Here is a 14,933-nt window from a genome sequence, read left to right as displayed (position 1 = left end):
CGTGAAAATTACGTCGTTTTCTCAAAAAATGATGACGTTACTCTAACAAACAAATGACGTAACAATCAATACCTGCTCACAAGAGAAGATAACTCTGCAATACGAAAAAAAGGAATATGTATTTATATATCATAGCGAGAGATGTTTTTTCTGAACCTAAGCTTTTAATATCACTCTCTACATATCAGGATAGGGCCAAACATAAAAAACTGTAACAAATCCACGAGTGTTTGTGGTATTCCTCAATATACAGCAATATTCTCTTAATCTGCTATGTATTATTAGTGTTATAGTGTACAGAAATGTATATTTAATTTGTTGTGCAAAAAAATTTATAAATATATGATGATGAAAATGTAGAAATATCTTTCTTGACATTTCTACAAAAAGTTGGCTTTATTCTCGTGTTCAAATTATGTTATGGTATTTGTTTTATAGATGTGTCCAATATATCCAGATAACAGTATTAAAGCGAACTGTGATGATTGTGACTTTTTGTATGTTTCTTCTAATTGTTTGCAAATTCAACACATATTACACAGATCTATGTAAACCAGTAGACAGGACAGCAATGCTAGTATCGACTACGGGTGTATTGCTATCCACAACACACGTATACTGTATTGTCAAGTCATGGTGACAGGACGTTCTAGAACCAGATTGTTTAAAACTACACAATTTGAAATAGTTTAATGACACGTGTCGGGGTAAGGGTTAAGGTAAACTCATTTAGATATTTCCTTGAAGGAAACCGAACAAACATATTTTTCTGTTTCAATACAAAACTGAATGTATTCATTCCCCTTGTCCAGTTTGACCAATATGAGGAACGCAAGATTATCTTTCAAATACAGACACTCGTAAAAAAAAATTGTCAAGAATGTGAAGAAAAAAAAAACAATCGGGACAATACACATATGTCAACAAAACCTTAATTTGAACTCAATTAAAAGTACAATTAAAGGGCCCGTATTCATGAAAACGTTCTCATGCTCAAGGATTGATTTTGTGCTCATACCAGCTTTTTTGTAACTCACTTAAGTCATGTCAAACGATCAAAACGTCAAATGGAAATATTGATAATAGTTTTATGCTTTGAACCTCTTAATTGTTTTCCAAATCATTGAAAAAATAAGATCTATTTATCAATTTAACACTAAAACAAGAAATAAAACTTGAGTACAACATCCATGCATGAGCGTGATAACGGTTTCGTGAATACCGGCCCAGATGCTTCATCGAAGTAAATCAAGGAACGGAGTATTGACAACGAAACAATAAAACACACTTCTGAGAACAACCTCTTTCAAATCACACAGCGAAATAGCATTTTCCCCAATACATCGTGATGGCGCCCATAAAAACGTGACCGTAGTTTGACTCAGCCTGCACATTCTGTATTGTAAGTTTTTGAAACTCGTTGAACTCACAACATTCGTAGCAAGTTCTTGAATACCGAGTCAAACCCCTAGGTTTGGGGAGCAGATATGTTTACTGTCAAGGAGGGGGAAATCGAAATCTTCGCGCTCATCGCACAACTTAGATGTGAGCCGTCCCTGTTGGTCTTGTTGCAGGTAAAGAATCTTTAGTGTCGTTGATTTCAAGCTCATGAGTGTATACGATCGACGTGGTGAATATATTTCCGTTGTTTAAATATAGATATATCTCAAAGTGAAATTGCAGAACTTGGCAAGGTTTTTGTTACCAGCCTTGATAAATTTCAATGGAAAACAAAGACAAAGCGCCTAAAAGAAAAGCATGTTTTTGCTTGAAAATCTTCAGAACTTCAGAACCCCAACACAGTTATTCTCAACCAGGAACTCGATCATTCTCGAGCATAAATTCATTTTGACATTTGCCATGTTTTTTGCCCAAAAGAAACTTCAAAATAGTTTACAACTATATTTTTTATCGCCGTTTACCTTTCTTGGGAAAATAAATAAATTGAGAGAACGAAGACGTTGCTTAGTTTCTCATGAGGTGTGATATAAAGAATGTATAAGGTATAAGTGAAATGTTCTGATAGAAGAAGTATTTTTAGGAAAGGAGGCTCATATGTACATATATGACAAGGATTAAGGTATTAGATGTATTGTATGCTGACAACACATTTATTTATGGTTTTTTCCATATTTTTATGTTTTAAGATGAAGCGTCGAACTGAACGAATAATGACGGACTAAACGGCCATTCATTTAATGCTACCTTGTTGTGAAATACATCTCAAACGGTCTTTAAATATCATTTGTGAATAATTATTTAGACGTGCACCTCTGAAGGAATTCATATATAAACTGAATCTATTCAATGTGCAAAAGACATATCATCTATCACAGGGATTCGCAACACGGTCGACATTGCCAAAAGATTATAATATTGCGGTTCTTTAACTTCTCTCCTTAGCTCCAGAGTTTCCTATAGTGAACAATCCCTCTTACTACCGCCAGATTCAAACCAGAAGCCAAAAGCTTCAAAATATTTCTAGGACTAGATGGGTGCAATGGTACGATGCACTTGAAACTTTCATTTTGATGATTGTGCGACTAGTTGTCAACATTGGAGAAAACAAATTGCATATCAACATCAATAGATACATTCAACGGGGAGACTGAGTGATGCTATTTTCCTTCTTGCTTCAGTGACCAACTTTGGACTCTTGATGGCATGTGTTATGTACATATGTAGCTGTAGAAAAAGACAAAAACTTTTTTTTCATAATTTTCTTTTGACTTTACGTAACCAAAATGTTATGATGCTTTATTTGCGTGGTTTATTATTAGTAAATTGTTTTATTAATTGATAGATTGATAAATTGATTCGTTGATGATTGATTAGTTATTGATTGTTCTTCCTAACTCCATGGAACAAAAAATATGTGTGTGATAAGAATATGAATTATTTGGTTAAGCATTGAAAACAATATTTGATGTGGAAATTAAAGAAAAAATACATAGCGTCGAAATCTTAACTCAGCTTGACACTGCTAGTTCAGGGGAGGTAATTCACAAGTACAACCTATTGGAACTCTCCTCTTAATATCAGAACGAGGCAGGCTTCCTTTTACTTCAGGTGAGTTTCACATGTTCTCATTTGTGTTTTAAAATGCAATCAGAACCCAAATTGTTATGAATTGATCCCTCGTCACGATCACATATGTGTTGTTATCTACTCCACTAAATAATTAGCATCACCGATTGAATAATACCCGAAGAAATGTCCGGTTTCGCATAATTGATGAACCGGCATCAGACTACGGAGTAAACGTAATCGTCACCACTTTTGACGGATGATTGAAATTTGTGAATCTTTTCCAATACATACTCATACTAATATACTTTTAGCAAGACCAACAATCGACATGCATTAAATGGACGAATGAAGCTCCCGCGTGATCTACTGTGTAACCAGGGATATTTGAGAGCAACCTTTGGTTGATTCGTCCTACTGATACTAATCTCTCCTGTATACAATTCCACTAGCCCGACGTCCAGGGCCAGGAAGATAGAAATATAGACCTATATACATAAAATCAATTATGTGTTATGTGATAACTGAATTCAAATATTTTCTCTTTTTTTTTCCCAGATGAGTAACATGAAGAGCATATCTTGCTGTCTAGTATTGACTTTTATCCTTGTGATAGGGATAACCGTGGTAAAGTCAGGGAACCCACATGATGCTGATATAGAGGACAACGACTTCGCAGAATTTGAAGATTTTGAAGATGGTGGTGAGCTTTATATCTAACATGAAAAGTTTGGTGTTAAAAAACCCATGTTTAAACAAGTGTAATAAATCATTAGGGGGAAAACCAAAATATCTAACTAATTGATCTTTAGTAGCTCTGTTAATAGAGGATGTGAAAATTACAATTGACTGGGGTGTAATTAAGTGTATAGGGATATTATACTAACTGTGGTCATGATGATCAGGCCCTAATAAAAATCCTATTTGTGTCTGTTCCCCTACATAAATATGCTGACTCAATAAAAAGTAGTCTGCTCAAATAATTTGATTGAACATTGATTGTAGAAAAAAATGTCTGCAAATCTGGTAACCTATGATAAATTTGAATTAATATTCAGAATAAATTGTCATACAAGAGTTGATAATTTAATCCTAAAGATATTGGTTGGAAAAAATAAATATTAATAGTACAGTCTTATAAGAATTGTTTAGATGTATGCAGACTGAAACAAACATCAACAATGCAGCAGAACAAAATATAGCTCTTCATGGCTGACTTTCTTTAAGACAAATGGTCATCTTCAGGCCTACTATTTTCAAATATATCTGCTTTTACCAAAATGTCTATATCTGGCAATGTACATATTATCTACCTGGTATATCATTTTCAAAGCATGCAACAAACCAAGAAATGGTTTAAGGATTTATTGCAAGCAGTTAAAATGTGACTTTTTAAAATAGATAAAAGAAACTTAAAATCCTGAGTTGGGTTTAATCAAACAATTATGTTATTGATACTGGCCTAACAGGAGTTTTATTTGTTGTCCCCACAGTTGAAGTGTTGGAGGACGAGGACAGGGCAGAGTTTCCTGATGATGTTGAAGTTCAGCAACAGAAGGAAGGAGGAGCTGAGGGAGAGGACGATGAGGAGACAACTATAGAGGTACTTATATAACCAGATTGTTAAACTAACAAAATTTACCACACAAACGAATAAAACTGTGTTTAGAAGGTAAACTAATAATCATCTTTAGCCTCCTTGACTTTTAGCTGTATGTCTAAATCTATAAGTAAGAATGTTTAACTTATAAGTAAGAATTAATTGTCATAACGGGGGCTGAAACAGGTATTAAACCATGTACTTGGTTGCGGTTTGGCTACCAGTGTTATATCCTAGATTGCCAAAAACCATCCCAAAAGGTACTTGCATACTACACACTACATCTGATGCATTTTGAGATCTCAGTCGAACGTGAAGAAATTTCTTCAAATTCATGCTTTTATGTGTGTTTTTTTAAAAATTTAAACATTGGTAATTTTAAAGAGACAAATGAGGAAATTCACACTTTTTCAATTAAGAATGTCAGCATTCCCTTGACTGAAAAACTATCTCCAGTGTCCAATAAAGCCATTATTACTACATGTACAACGTTAACGTTTAACAAGAATTTGGTTTGTCTTTCTTCATATTCATTTTTATTATTCAGAATGAAGATGATGATGATGAGTTTGAGCACTTCACAGATGAAGATGAGTTCATTGGATTTGATAAGGGTCAAAGTCCCAGCTCAGGAAAATCTAAAGACAAACTTCCTAATTTGAAAATGACAGAGGTTTGTAATAAAAAAATGATATATGGAGATACGTGATCTAGCTATAACAGCTTGTTCACCGCCTGTTGAATGATGTTTCAATTTTAAGTATAGAGAAGTTTAACATCGAAAAAAATATCAGCACTTAAATATATGTTAAAACAAATCAATATTACAAAATGCTTCTACAGGCAAGTATTATTACAACATTTTGTTCCGCTATTGATAATGAGGTCATGACCTTAACAGGTTCCCGGTCATCTACGTACTAACTGGGACAGTTTCTACATGGAAATCCTGATGCTGGCTGGTCTGGCTGTTTACTTCCTCAACTTCATCCACGGTAAAAACAAGAACCACAAGTTAGCCCAGGCCTGGCTCCAGTCCAACCGTGACCTGCTGGAGAGCAACTTCCATATTGTTGGTGAGTTTGTCAAACAGTGCAGGACAGAGACACTTCCAGAAATTGGGGGGGGGGGGGGGGGGGGGGGGGGGTAATTGAGGCCATTGTCTGAATTTGTCAAACAGTTTACTGCATCCTAATTGTTGGAATTAAACCCTAATAATGGATAATGCTATAGAAGCTTGTGAACTTATATGCCAGGGTTTACTAAATTGTGTTACTGTTATATTATAAAACAACCATTTTATAATCAGGTCTGCTGTGTTATGTGACATTCATTATGTCTGCTATATAATGTGATGTACATCAGGTGATGATGGATCCACAAAGGAGGCACAAGCTGGCACCCTGATGAAGGAGTCGGAGAATGTGTATGCGCTGTGGTGCAGTGGACGGTCTGCTCTGGAGGGTATGCTGGTGGAACTTAGACTCCTGAAAAGACAGGATCTCATCAGCACCATGACGAACATGTTTAAACCTGCCTCAGATCAAATAGTATGTAGCAACTGGTGTCAAATAAGTAGATCATATTTCGAGGGAGTTCAGAATTTCTTTCAATCATCAAGAAAGTATTCAATTCAATATAATGTAAAAACAACAAACATTATCTATAAGCTGTGTTCAAACTAACACGAAAATACAGACAGTATGATAGTCTATGTTTGAAGTACATGTATTACTTTATCATTTTTGATAACTAGAAAAACATTCTTTTGAAAAATTGCTTTTTTAACTTCTAAGGAAAGGGAGAGCATTTCGAACAAAAATTACAGGTTTCTACAGAGTTTAAATGTAAAATACTTTTCTATTTGAAATTGTTCCCAGATCAGTACTTTCAGGTTGTGTCCCTCGAAATGCCAAATTTTAGCAATAAAGACCCCACTCATAATTCGGCTATTTTGTATTACCTGTAGTTGGTGACGATAGACCTAGACAAGAACGTGATGGACAAGTTTGTTTTCGCCATTGCTATGAAGAGGAGCTGTGCCAAGCTACACAAGGAAATGATAGATTTGGTAAGCATGGCTGTGTTGAGTTTATTCTTTGTTGATATTTTAACAAAGAAAATGAACCAGAGATGAAATTTAATGACTGTATATATAAATTACAAAATAATCAAAGGATGGTAAGTTTATCACAAAGTAAATAAATAAAATGTGTGGTTGATTTCTGTTACATAAAGAGACACAAAGTGATCTGTAAGTGCTGTTTTTATTTGACAGAGTCAGTTTACAGAAAAGAAGAATTTAGATAAATATTCTGACATGCCAAGCTCATACCAATTACTGAGTGAGGTGGGAGAGGCATCTAATGCTCTTTTAGATAAAAAGGTAAGTGATCATTAGTAGACCTATCTCTGAAAGCTTCAGAGAATCAATAAATCACTCTCCATAAGCAGAAAAAAACTGATAATCGTAACGATATTCCAATAGAATTGCCATCTGCCACTACCATTTGCTACAGTGTCTATATAATTTTGCTCTGGGCATTGATGAAATTGTATGACATTCCTCCTTTTAGTCTCCCTTGTTCACTAATTTCCTTAGTCTAGTTTGAAGAGAAAATAAAAATAGTTTGTATCCAAACCTTGACAGTAGATTTTCCTTCATGAGATTTCTTATTAAATGAAATGAGTAATTAAGCAATGTGTCTCATACGAATATACTACATAATGTCTTGATAAGCAAGAAACATAATTAAGAAAAAGAGCTGAGTTTATGTAACATGGTATATGAGCGACGGAATCTTTTATTGTTGATTGGTAGGTTATTCCATATTTCTTGTTTCAAATGCCCTTTTTTATAACTTTTGATGTCTTTGAAAGTTTGTGAGTTTTGTCGACAGGTTTGCCAAGTGCTGACCAAGTTTGAGGGCCAGGTGGAGTTTATGCATTTCTCAGACCAGTTTTGTGGAGCGAAGTCGCAAGAGTAAGTGTATATATTTGAGGGCTTGGTGTATTTCCTATATTTCTGTCACCAGCTCTATGGGGGTTAGTTATATCACAAGAGTAAGTGTATATATTTGAGGGCCCGATCAGAGTTTTTATTTTCCTGTCGCCAGTTCTATGGGGGTTAAATCACAAGAGTAAGGGTATATATTTGAGGACTTGGTGTATTTTATATATTTCTGTCGCCAGTTCTATGGGTGTTAAGTCACAAAAGTTAGTGTATAAATATGAGGGCCCAATTGGAGTTTTCATATTTCTGTCCTCAGTTCTATGGGGGTTAAATCACAAGAGTAAGTGTATATATTTGAGGGCTTGGTGTATTTCAGATATTTCTGTTGCCAGTTCTATGGGGATTAAATCACAAGAGTAAGGGTATATATTTGAGGGCTTGATCAGAGTTTTTATATTTCTGTCGCCAGTTCTATGGGGGTAAAATCACAAGAGTAAGGGTATATATTTGAGGGCTTGATTAGAGTTTTTATATTTCTGTCGCCAGTTCTATGGGCGTTAAATCACAAGAGTAAGTGTATATATTTGAGGGCTTGGTGTATTTCATATATATCTGTCGCCAGTTCTATGGGGGTAAGGTCACAAGAGTAAGTGTATATATTTGAGGGCTTGGTGTATTTCATATATTTCTGTCGCCAGTTCTATGGGGGTTAAATCACAAGAGTAAGTGTTTATATTTGAGAGCTTGGTGTATTTCATATATTTCTGTCGCAAGTTCTATGGGGGTTAAATCACAAGAGTAAGTGTATATATTTGAGAGCTTGGTTTATTTCGTATATTTCTGTCACCAGCTCTATGGGGGTTAAATCACAAGAGTAAGTGTATATATTTGAGGGCTCGATTAGAGTTTTTATATTTCTGTCGCCAGTTCTATGGGGGTTAAATCACAAGAGTAAGTGTATATATTTGAGGGCCCGATCAGAGTTTTTGTATTTCTGTCGCCAGTTGGCTTTAATGACTCCTCTAAAGTTTGATATTTACACTTCGGTTAACAGTATCACCTTAATACATGGAATACATTTGTTTGACAGTACGTTTTGTTTTTTCCACAGTGAGTCCCAAGCCACAAAAATGCCTGAGGTTAAACCTGTAATGATATTTTGTTTTAATGGTAAGTTTTCCGGAAAGTTCACTGTTCCATTTTGGCACTGAAGACACCTCTCCATAATTCTTGTATTAAACTTCGTTTATTTTTACAGAAAATGTAATGTTGGGTTCGATTCTCTGCATCAAATTTTCTTCTTTGTTAAAGTAACATCTTATTTGGAAATTTCTACAGAGAAAAAGGTTGGGTAATAGATACCCGGCAAAGATCCCAAACCAATGAATGCTGGGTAGATCTAGTGCACTTAACCTTTACTGTCAAATTTAATCTACAGCAGGAATAAGTGATAACAGGAAATTTGAGGAGGGTGTTTATAGTCTTAGGCCTGTTATAATATTGTTATGATTCATATATCACTTCAATTACTTCAAGACCTACGAGGACAGAGGAAATTGTCAGGATTGTGATATTCTGGTTTTTACATTTCAGTACCTGGTAAAGGTAAGAGCAAGCCTACAGACATGGAGCAGATGAAACCCTTGTTACAGCTAGTCTTCTACTGCCTGGAGAAAGTCAGTCGCCTTCAGCTTGGCAAGGAGGTAAGCAGATCATAGCAATGTCACATTATCTCTGACAAGATGCTGTTACTGTCAAATATTACACAAGTTTTATGTAGAAAAGGACATAGTTGAGGAACTTATTGCAAAAATATTGAATTTATCTTACTTTTCTGGAACAAACAAGCATTGCATTTATTGTTTAATCTTTGTCATCAGTTGAATTTTAGGAGGCTATAAGGCCCCCTGTAGGAGCTCTCCTCAGCCTCAGTATAATTTTGACCAGTTCATTATATTTGGAGGGATCCTTGACTACATCTCTGGGTTACATTAGTGCCCATGTAGGGACCAAGACATTATCCATAATCTTCTTAGCTTTGCACTTACAAGCATGCTTGCACGAAGAAGACTCGAGGATGAGGTCTTTCCATGGAGGAATAGTATTTTTCAAGTAGTGAACCATCTAGGCAGTTGTAATTGATTTGGCTAGAGGAATGTTTTTAATTCTATTGGCATTGCTGTCACACATTATAACTGCCTTAACCCTTTCACCCCTATGTAACTAAAGTAGGCTCTACCTTGCATTGATATGGACAAGTCCATAATGGTCTACAGTGGTGAAAGGGTTAAAGAAACCAATAGGTCATGTAAAGAAAAACCAGAGTCCTGTAATCGACCATTGCCTTTACTGGACTTTGTCCACATAGATACATTGATATAGAGATTTCTTACAACAAGTTTATCCTTCAGGCAAGAAATAAATCAGAAAAGAACAGGAAGAAAGCAGAAGAACAATTCCTGAAAGCCGCTCATTCTCAGCTTCAAGAGGCAGCACAGCTTCGTCGTGAAGAGAAACGTCGCAATGAGAAGGAACGCATCATGAATGAGGAGGATCCTGATAAAACTAGGAAGTGGGAGGTAGGTCAACCGTGTATGGATCAGGGTCAGGGTTAGTGTATAGGAAGTGGGAGGTAGGTCAACCTTGTATGGATGTAGGTCAGGGTTAGTGTATAGGAAATGGGAGATAGGTCAACCATGTATGGATGTAGGTCATGGTTAGTGTTAGTGTATAGGAAGTGGGAGGTATGTCAGCCTTGTATGGATGTAGGTCAGGGTTAGTGTATAGGAAGTGGGAGGTAGGTCAACCTTGTATGGATGTAGGTCAGGGTCAGGGTTAGTGTATAGGAAATGGGAGGTAGGTCAACCTTGTATGGATGTAGGTCAAGGTCAGGGTTAGTGTATAGGAAGTGGGAGGTAGATCAACCTTGTATGGATGTAGGTCAGGTTTAGTGTATAGGAAGTGGGAGGTAGGTCAGCCTTGTATGGATGTAGGTCAGGGTTAGCTTATAGGAAGTGGGAGGTAGGTCAACCTTGTATGGATGTAGGTCAGGGTTAGATTATAGGAATTGGGAGGTAGGTCAGCCTTGTATGGGTGTAGGTCAGGGTCAGGGTTAGATTATAGGAATTGGGAGGTAGGTCAACCTTGTATGGATGTAGGTCAGGGTTAGTGTATAGGAAGTGGGAGGTAGGTCAACTTTGTATGGATGTAGGTCAGGGTCAGGGTTAGTGTATAGGAAGTGGGAGGTAGGTCAACCTTGTATAGATGTAGGTCAGGGTCAGGGTTAGTGAATAGGAAGTGGGAGGTAGGTCAACCTTGTATGGATGTAGGTCAGGGTCAGGGTTAGATTATAGGAAGTGGGAGGTAGGTCAACTTTGTATGGATGTAGGTCAGGGTCAGGGTTAGTGTATAAGAAGTGGGAGGTAGGTCAGCCTTGTATGGATGTAGGTCAGGGTTAGTGTATAGGAAGTGGGAGGTAGTTCAACCTTGTATGGATGTAGGTCAGGGTCAGGGTTAGTGTATAGGAAATGGGAGGTAGGTCAACCTTGTATGGATGTAGGTCAGAGTCAGTGTATGTGGCCATTACCAACATGGCTAAAGTTTTAGGTCAAGTAGGGGGTAGATCTCGGATGTTTTCAGCCTTTATCTGGGTCCTTAAAATCAAGGTTACCTAAGATAATGAGCGTTTGTTGACACCTGGATGAACTTTTTACCTTCAAAGGAATACACATTTCCTGTATTCAAATAATATTCAAAATATTTGCTAAATTTAATAGGATCTGTGCTATAATTTTGTGGTTAGATTTCTTTTTATACACCCTTCTAAAGATGGGACATATTGTTATCAAGTGAGGAGACACTCAGTGTCTGCATGATATTAAGTTATTTTCAACAGATTATCTTGAAACTTCATATGAAGGTTAATTGTCATGAAAGTTCAGACTAGTTTGATGATCAATATTATTGTACATTGTATTTTCACTTGCAAAAACAGAGTTCGCTTGATATCTTGAGTGATTTTCAACAGATAAACTTTAAAATTCACAAAAAGGTTAATTCATAAAAGCTTGGATAAGTTTGATAACGACCATTTTAGTTTGCCAACAACCATTATTAACCATAATTGAGGTATTGCCCCACGCAGGTGCAGACATTGTAGGACCTACTCTCTTAAACTAATTTGTGATTTATATCTGTGATTGTTATCATTGATGTTTGCTGTAAATGCAGATACTCTTAGCACTGTTATTTACTGAAATGACTGATTCCGATACTTGTGTTTTTAAGGAGCGAGAAAGCAGAAGAGAAATGAAGAGGAAACAACCAAAAATGAAAATGATGAAGGTAACTAAACAATAATAGCAAAATATAATCAAATGATACATAAAATGATACATCCTATGAAATATCTGAAAATCATCAGTATTGGCCTTGAGAATCACTGAAACCACAGTCGTAAAATGAAGTTATTAACTGTGTTTTCAGTTATTAAAAGTCCATGGTGTTCAGTCTTAATGTAGCTGTAGGTTAAACCTCTCGCCCAGATCTGTTCATTGGTTTTCTGTCATAATGTAAACTTGTCGTAAATTTCCTCACTCTTTCTTTCAGATCTGATCCAGGATATACAGTCAGGATGCTGGCACCAGATTTGTCCAAATAGAAAATAGATTGTCAAATAATAATAATAAATTTGTCAAGTTGGAGAAAAAGGAAATTACTGTCCAGTTCATAGTGATGTGTCTGTAAGGAAATGGCTGTTCCACCAATGTTCCATGCTTTGTTGTTTGTGTGTGATACAACCCATTAACTGAAAGATTTATAAACCAGGAATAAAAGTTGGTTACAGTTCTGAGTTCTGTGTGAAAGTCAATGTTGTTGGGTTGGTAAAGTGTATCAACCTCTATTATAATAGATTTTCCCAAATGCCACTTTAACCCTTTCACCCCTATGCAACTTTAGTAGACCCTCCCATGCATTAATCTGGATAAGTCCATCATGGTCTACAGTGGTGAAAGAGTTAAATAGGAATTTTTTTTAGAAACTTTGTACATTTCTGCAAAGCAGGATCATGTTTATTACGCTCGTTGCTATTTGGTAGAGAAACAGCATGCAAAGCATCAACTGTATGTCAAATCATTCCACACTGTGTTTGTTCCATGTGATCATGAAGGCTAAAAGGACTGCTGTTATACAGGCGTAGTTCACATCATACTGGGAAATTAGCCTTCCTTTATAAATGGGTGATTCACACACAGGTACTGGCCTCGTCTATTTAAACACCTATATTATGGGTGTATTGACAGAGAAGGCCAGTTCCTGTGATTCACATGCTCTATACAACTTACAAGTAAAGGGGAGAAATTGACACACAATTTGTGCAGGATAGATAACTTATACAGGGGAGATATACTTGTTATACAGGGAAGCTAGTTTTAATTTATACAAGGGAGATAACTGATACAAAAGAGCTTCAGCAAGAAAGATAACTTAAAAAAAACAATGTTTGATTTATGCTTTGGAAATTATTCAGCAAGCTATTTGAAATACACCCCGGAAAGAAAAACTGATACATGTATGTCAAATGTGTTGACAACTTCTTGAAGAGAAAGAGGGGGCAATCTATTTGATTTTTTGTGTACAGCCTTATTTTAGACATTTAGCATTACAACATAAAATTCCAGCAAATTTGTTCTCTTACAGAGACAACAAAATTTTATGGTTTATATCTTTGTCACGTTATGTTGGCATTATTAGGGTATAAAACAGATAAGGACATTGTGGTTTCATTATATGGCCAATTGTTAAGGGACAAATATGAACAATGTGATCTCAACGTGTATAGGATAATTATTTGGGTATTTCGGTGCAATAGTATTAATAAACTTAATGCTTCAGGTCTGTGTTAGTATGTTTGCTTCGATTTATAAAGATGATTTTCTTTCTTTCCAAGCTACCTTGACCTTGTACAGATTGGAGTGGTTTAAGATTGCAAAAAACCTGTTTAATTTCAGTTAGATGTTGTGAATGAGAGGTTTGTTTGCAGTCTTATATGTAAATCAATGTATTGAAATTTTTATAAGAAATGTCTTTTATTTAAAACCTTTAAAAAGTGTATATATTTATGTTATATAGCTACATGTATTATATTCAGGATTAGAAATTGTAATAAAGGGACATCCAACATCAGTTAGCGCCGGGTGTTTGTGTTGGATACTGTATTCGTAGGGTTAAAGCCAGATAAACCAGTCTGTTGAGACATTGAACCACATACCATATTATAGAACATGTACATGTCTTTTATGTCAGATTTTCAGGATGTTGGGTTTCTACTTTGTTTTAAAGATTGAACAAGTATCACCTGAAACTAGCTCAATTAAGGTAGAACCATTCTTTACACACTGAACAGTTTTAATGTCATGACGTCATTATAAATCTATATTGTGATGTGTCAAGTCATTGATATTCAAAGAACTATTGTGACAAGGAACGTGACTCAAAAACACCCGAGCTGAAGAGTTGTATCATCTTGTAATATAATTTGTTAATTTTTGTCGACTGAAAATCATTTACAATATTCCAGTATTAGTGAACACCTTATAACTGGCCCCAGTCATTTAAATTCATGTGCAATTTATCACTCGGGTTCTTTTATGTTATATATACTAACAAGACCACCAAAGCTGGTCGATGCTCATGATTTCATTTTAACAGGAAATAACTTGATGCATGTATTGGATGTTGTTTAATCATTACCACGAAGCTCACAATGTTCCAGTGATAACATCAGCATTCTCCACCAGGTTTAAAACTTGATCTTCTCACAGTTTAGATATTACCTTTTATCTCTCTTCTTGTAGCAATCTTACAATATAATATATTAAGATATTAATAATATCATAAATATTTAAGAAGTGTTCAACAAGTTTGTACTATCGGAGTCGTTCAATCTGTTGTGGCATTTAATTAGAAATATCTATTTCCAGTAATAAAACATGTGTCTTCAAACTTTCATTGTAGAGCTTTGATTTATATACATGTATGTAGCATTGATTTCCATCTGCTCAATAACATGTTTGTCATTTTTGTTCAGTGACAGAGTCAAATGGTTGCTCAGTAACACAATAACTCATGACTCATTGCTAAGTGACTAGCATCTCAAGCTCATTATATCTGCTTAGCAACATGATGGCTCATGGCTGCTCATGACAAGGTTACTCATAACTGCTCAGTGATATGGGGACTTGTGGCTGCTCAATGACTTGGTGACTTGGCTACTCAGTGACAGTGTCTCATGGTTGCTCAGTGGAAGTATCTGATGTTCAGTTTCTGTGGTTCATGGCTGCTCAGTGATAT

At 35.8% G+C, this 14,933-nt stretch overlaps 1 protein-coding gene across 1 annotated transcript; it reads left to right on the top strand.

The window, feature by feature from the left end:
- Nucleotides 1–3,008: 3,008 nt before the first annotated feature.
- On the top strand, nucleotides 3,009–14,586 carry LOC110442692 (coiled-coil domain-containing protein 47-like). Its single transcript, XM_021486409.1, has 14 exons — nucleotides 3,009–3,069; nucleotides 3,586–3,730; nucleotides 4,521–4,630; nucleotides 5,175–5,300; nucleotides 5,529–5,703; nucleotides 5,993–6,177; nucleotides 6,597–6,698; nucleotides 6,906–7,013; nucleotides 7,528–7,610; nucleotides 8,692–8,750; nucleotides 9,174–9,283; nucleotides 9,992–10,159; nucleotides 11,868–11,924; nucleotides 12,189–14,586. The coding sequence occupies exons 2-14, from the start codon at nucleotides 3,586–3,588 to the stop codon at nucleotides 12,192–12,194; spliced, it is 1,434 nt and encodes a 477-aa protein (XP_021342084.1). The 5' UTR covers nucleotides 3,009–3,069; the 3' UTR covers nucleotides 12,195–14,586.
- The last annotated feature ends 347 nt before the right edge of the window (nucleotides 14,587–14,933 follow it).

This window comes from Mizuhopecten yessoensis, unplaced genomic scaffold (genome assembly GCF_002113885.1).
Source record: "Mizuhopecten yessoensis strain PY_sf001 unplaced genomic scaffold, ASM211388v2 scaffold716291, whole genome shotgun sequence".
Taxonomy (NCBI): domain Eukaryota; kingdom Metazoa; phylum Mollusca; class Bivalvia; order Pectinida; family Pectinidae; genus Mizuhopecten; species Mizuhopecten yessoensis.
This window is presented reverse-complemented; position numbering and strand designations above follow the sequence as displayed.

Coding starts and splice junctions, on each gene's coding strand:
- LOC110442692 (XM_021486409.1), top strand. CDS start 3,586: ATGAGTAACATGAAGAGCATATCTTGCTGTCTAGTATTGACTTTTATC. Junction 4,631..5,174: donor ATGAGGAGACAACTATAGAG/GTACTTATATAA, acceptor TTTATTATTCAG/AATGAAGATGATGATGATGA. Junction 5,301..5,528: donor CTAATTTGAAAATGACAGAG/GTTTGTAATAAA, acceptor TGACCTTAACAG/GTTCCCGGTCATCTACGTAC.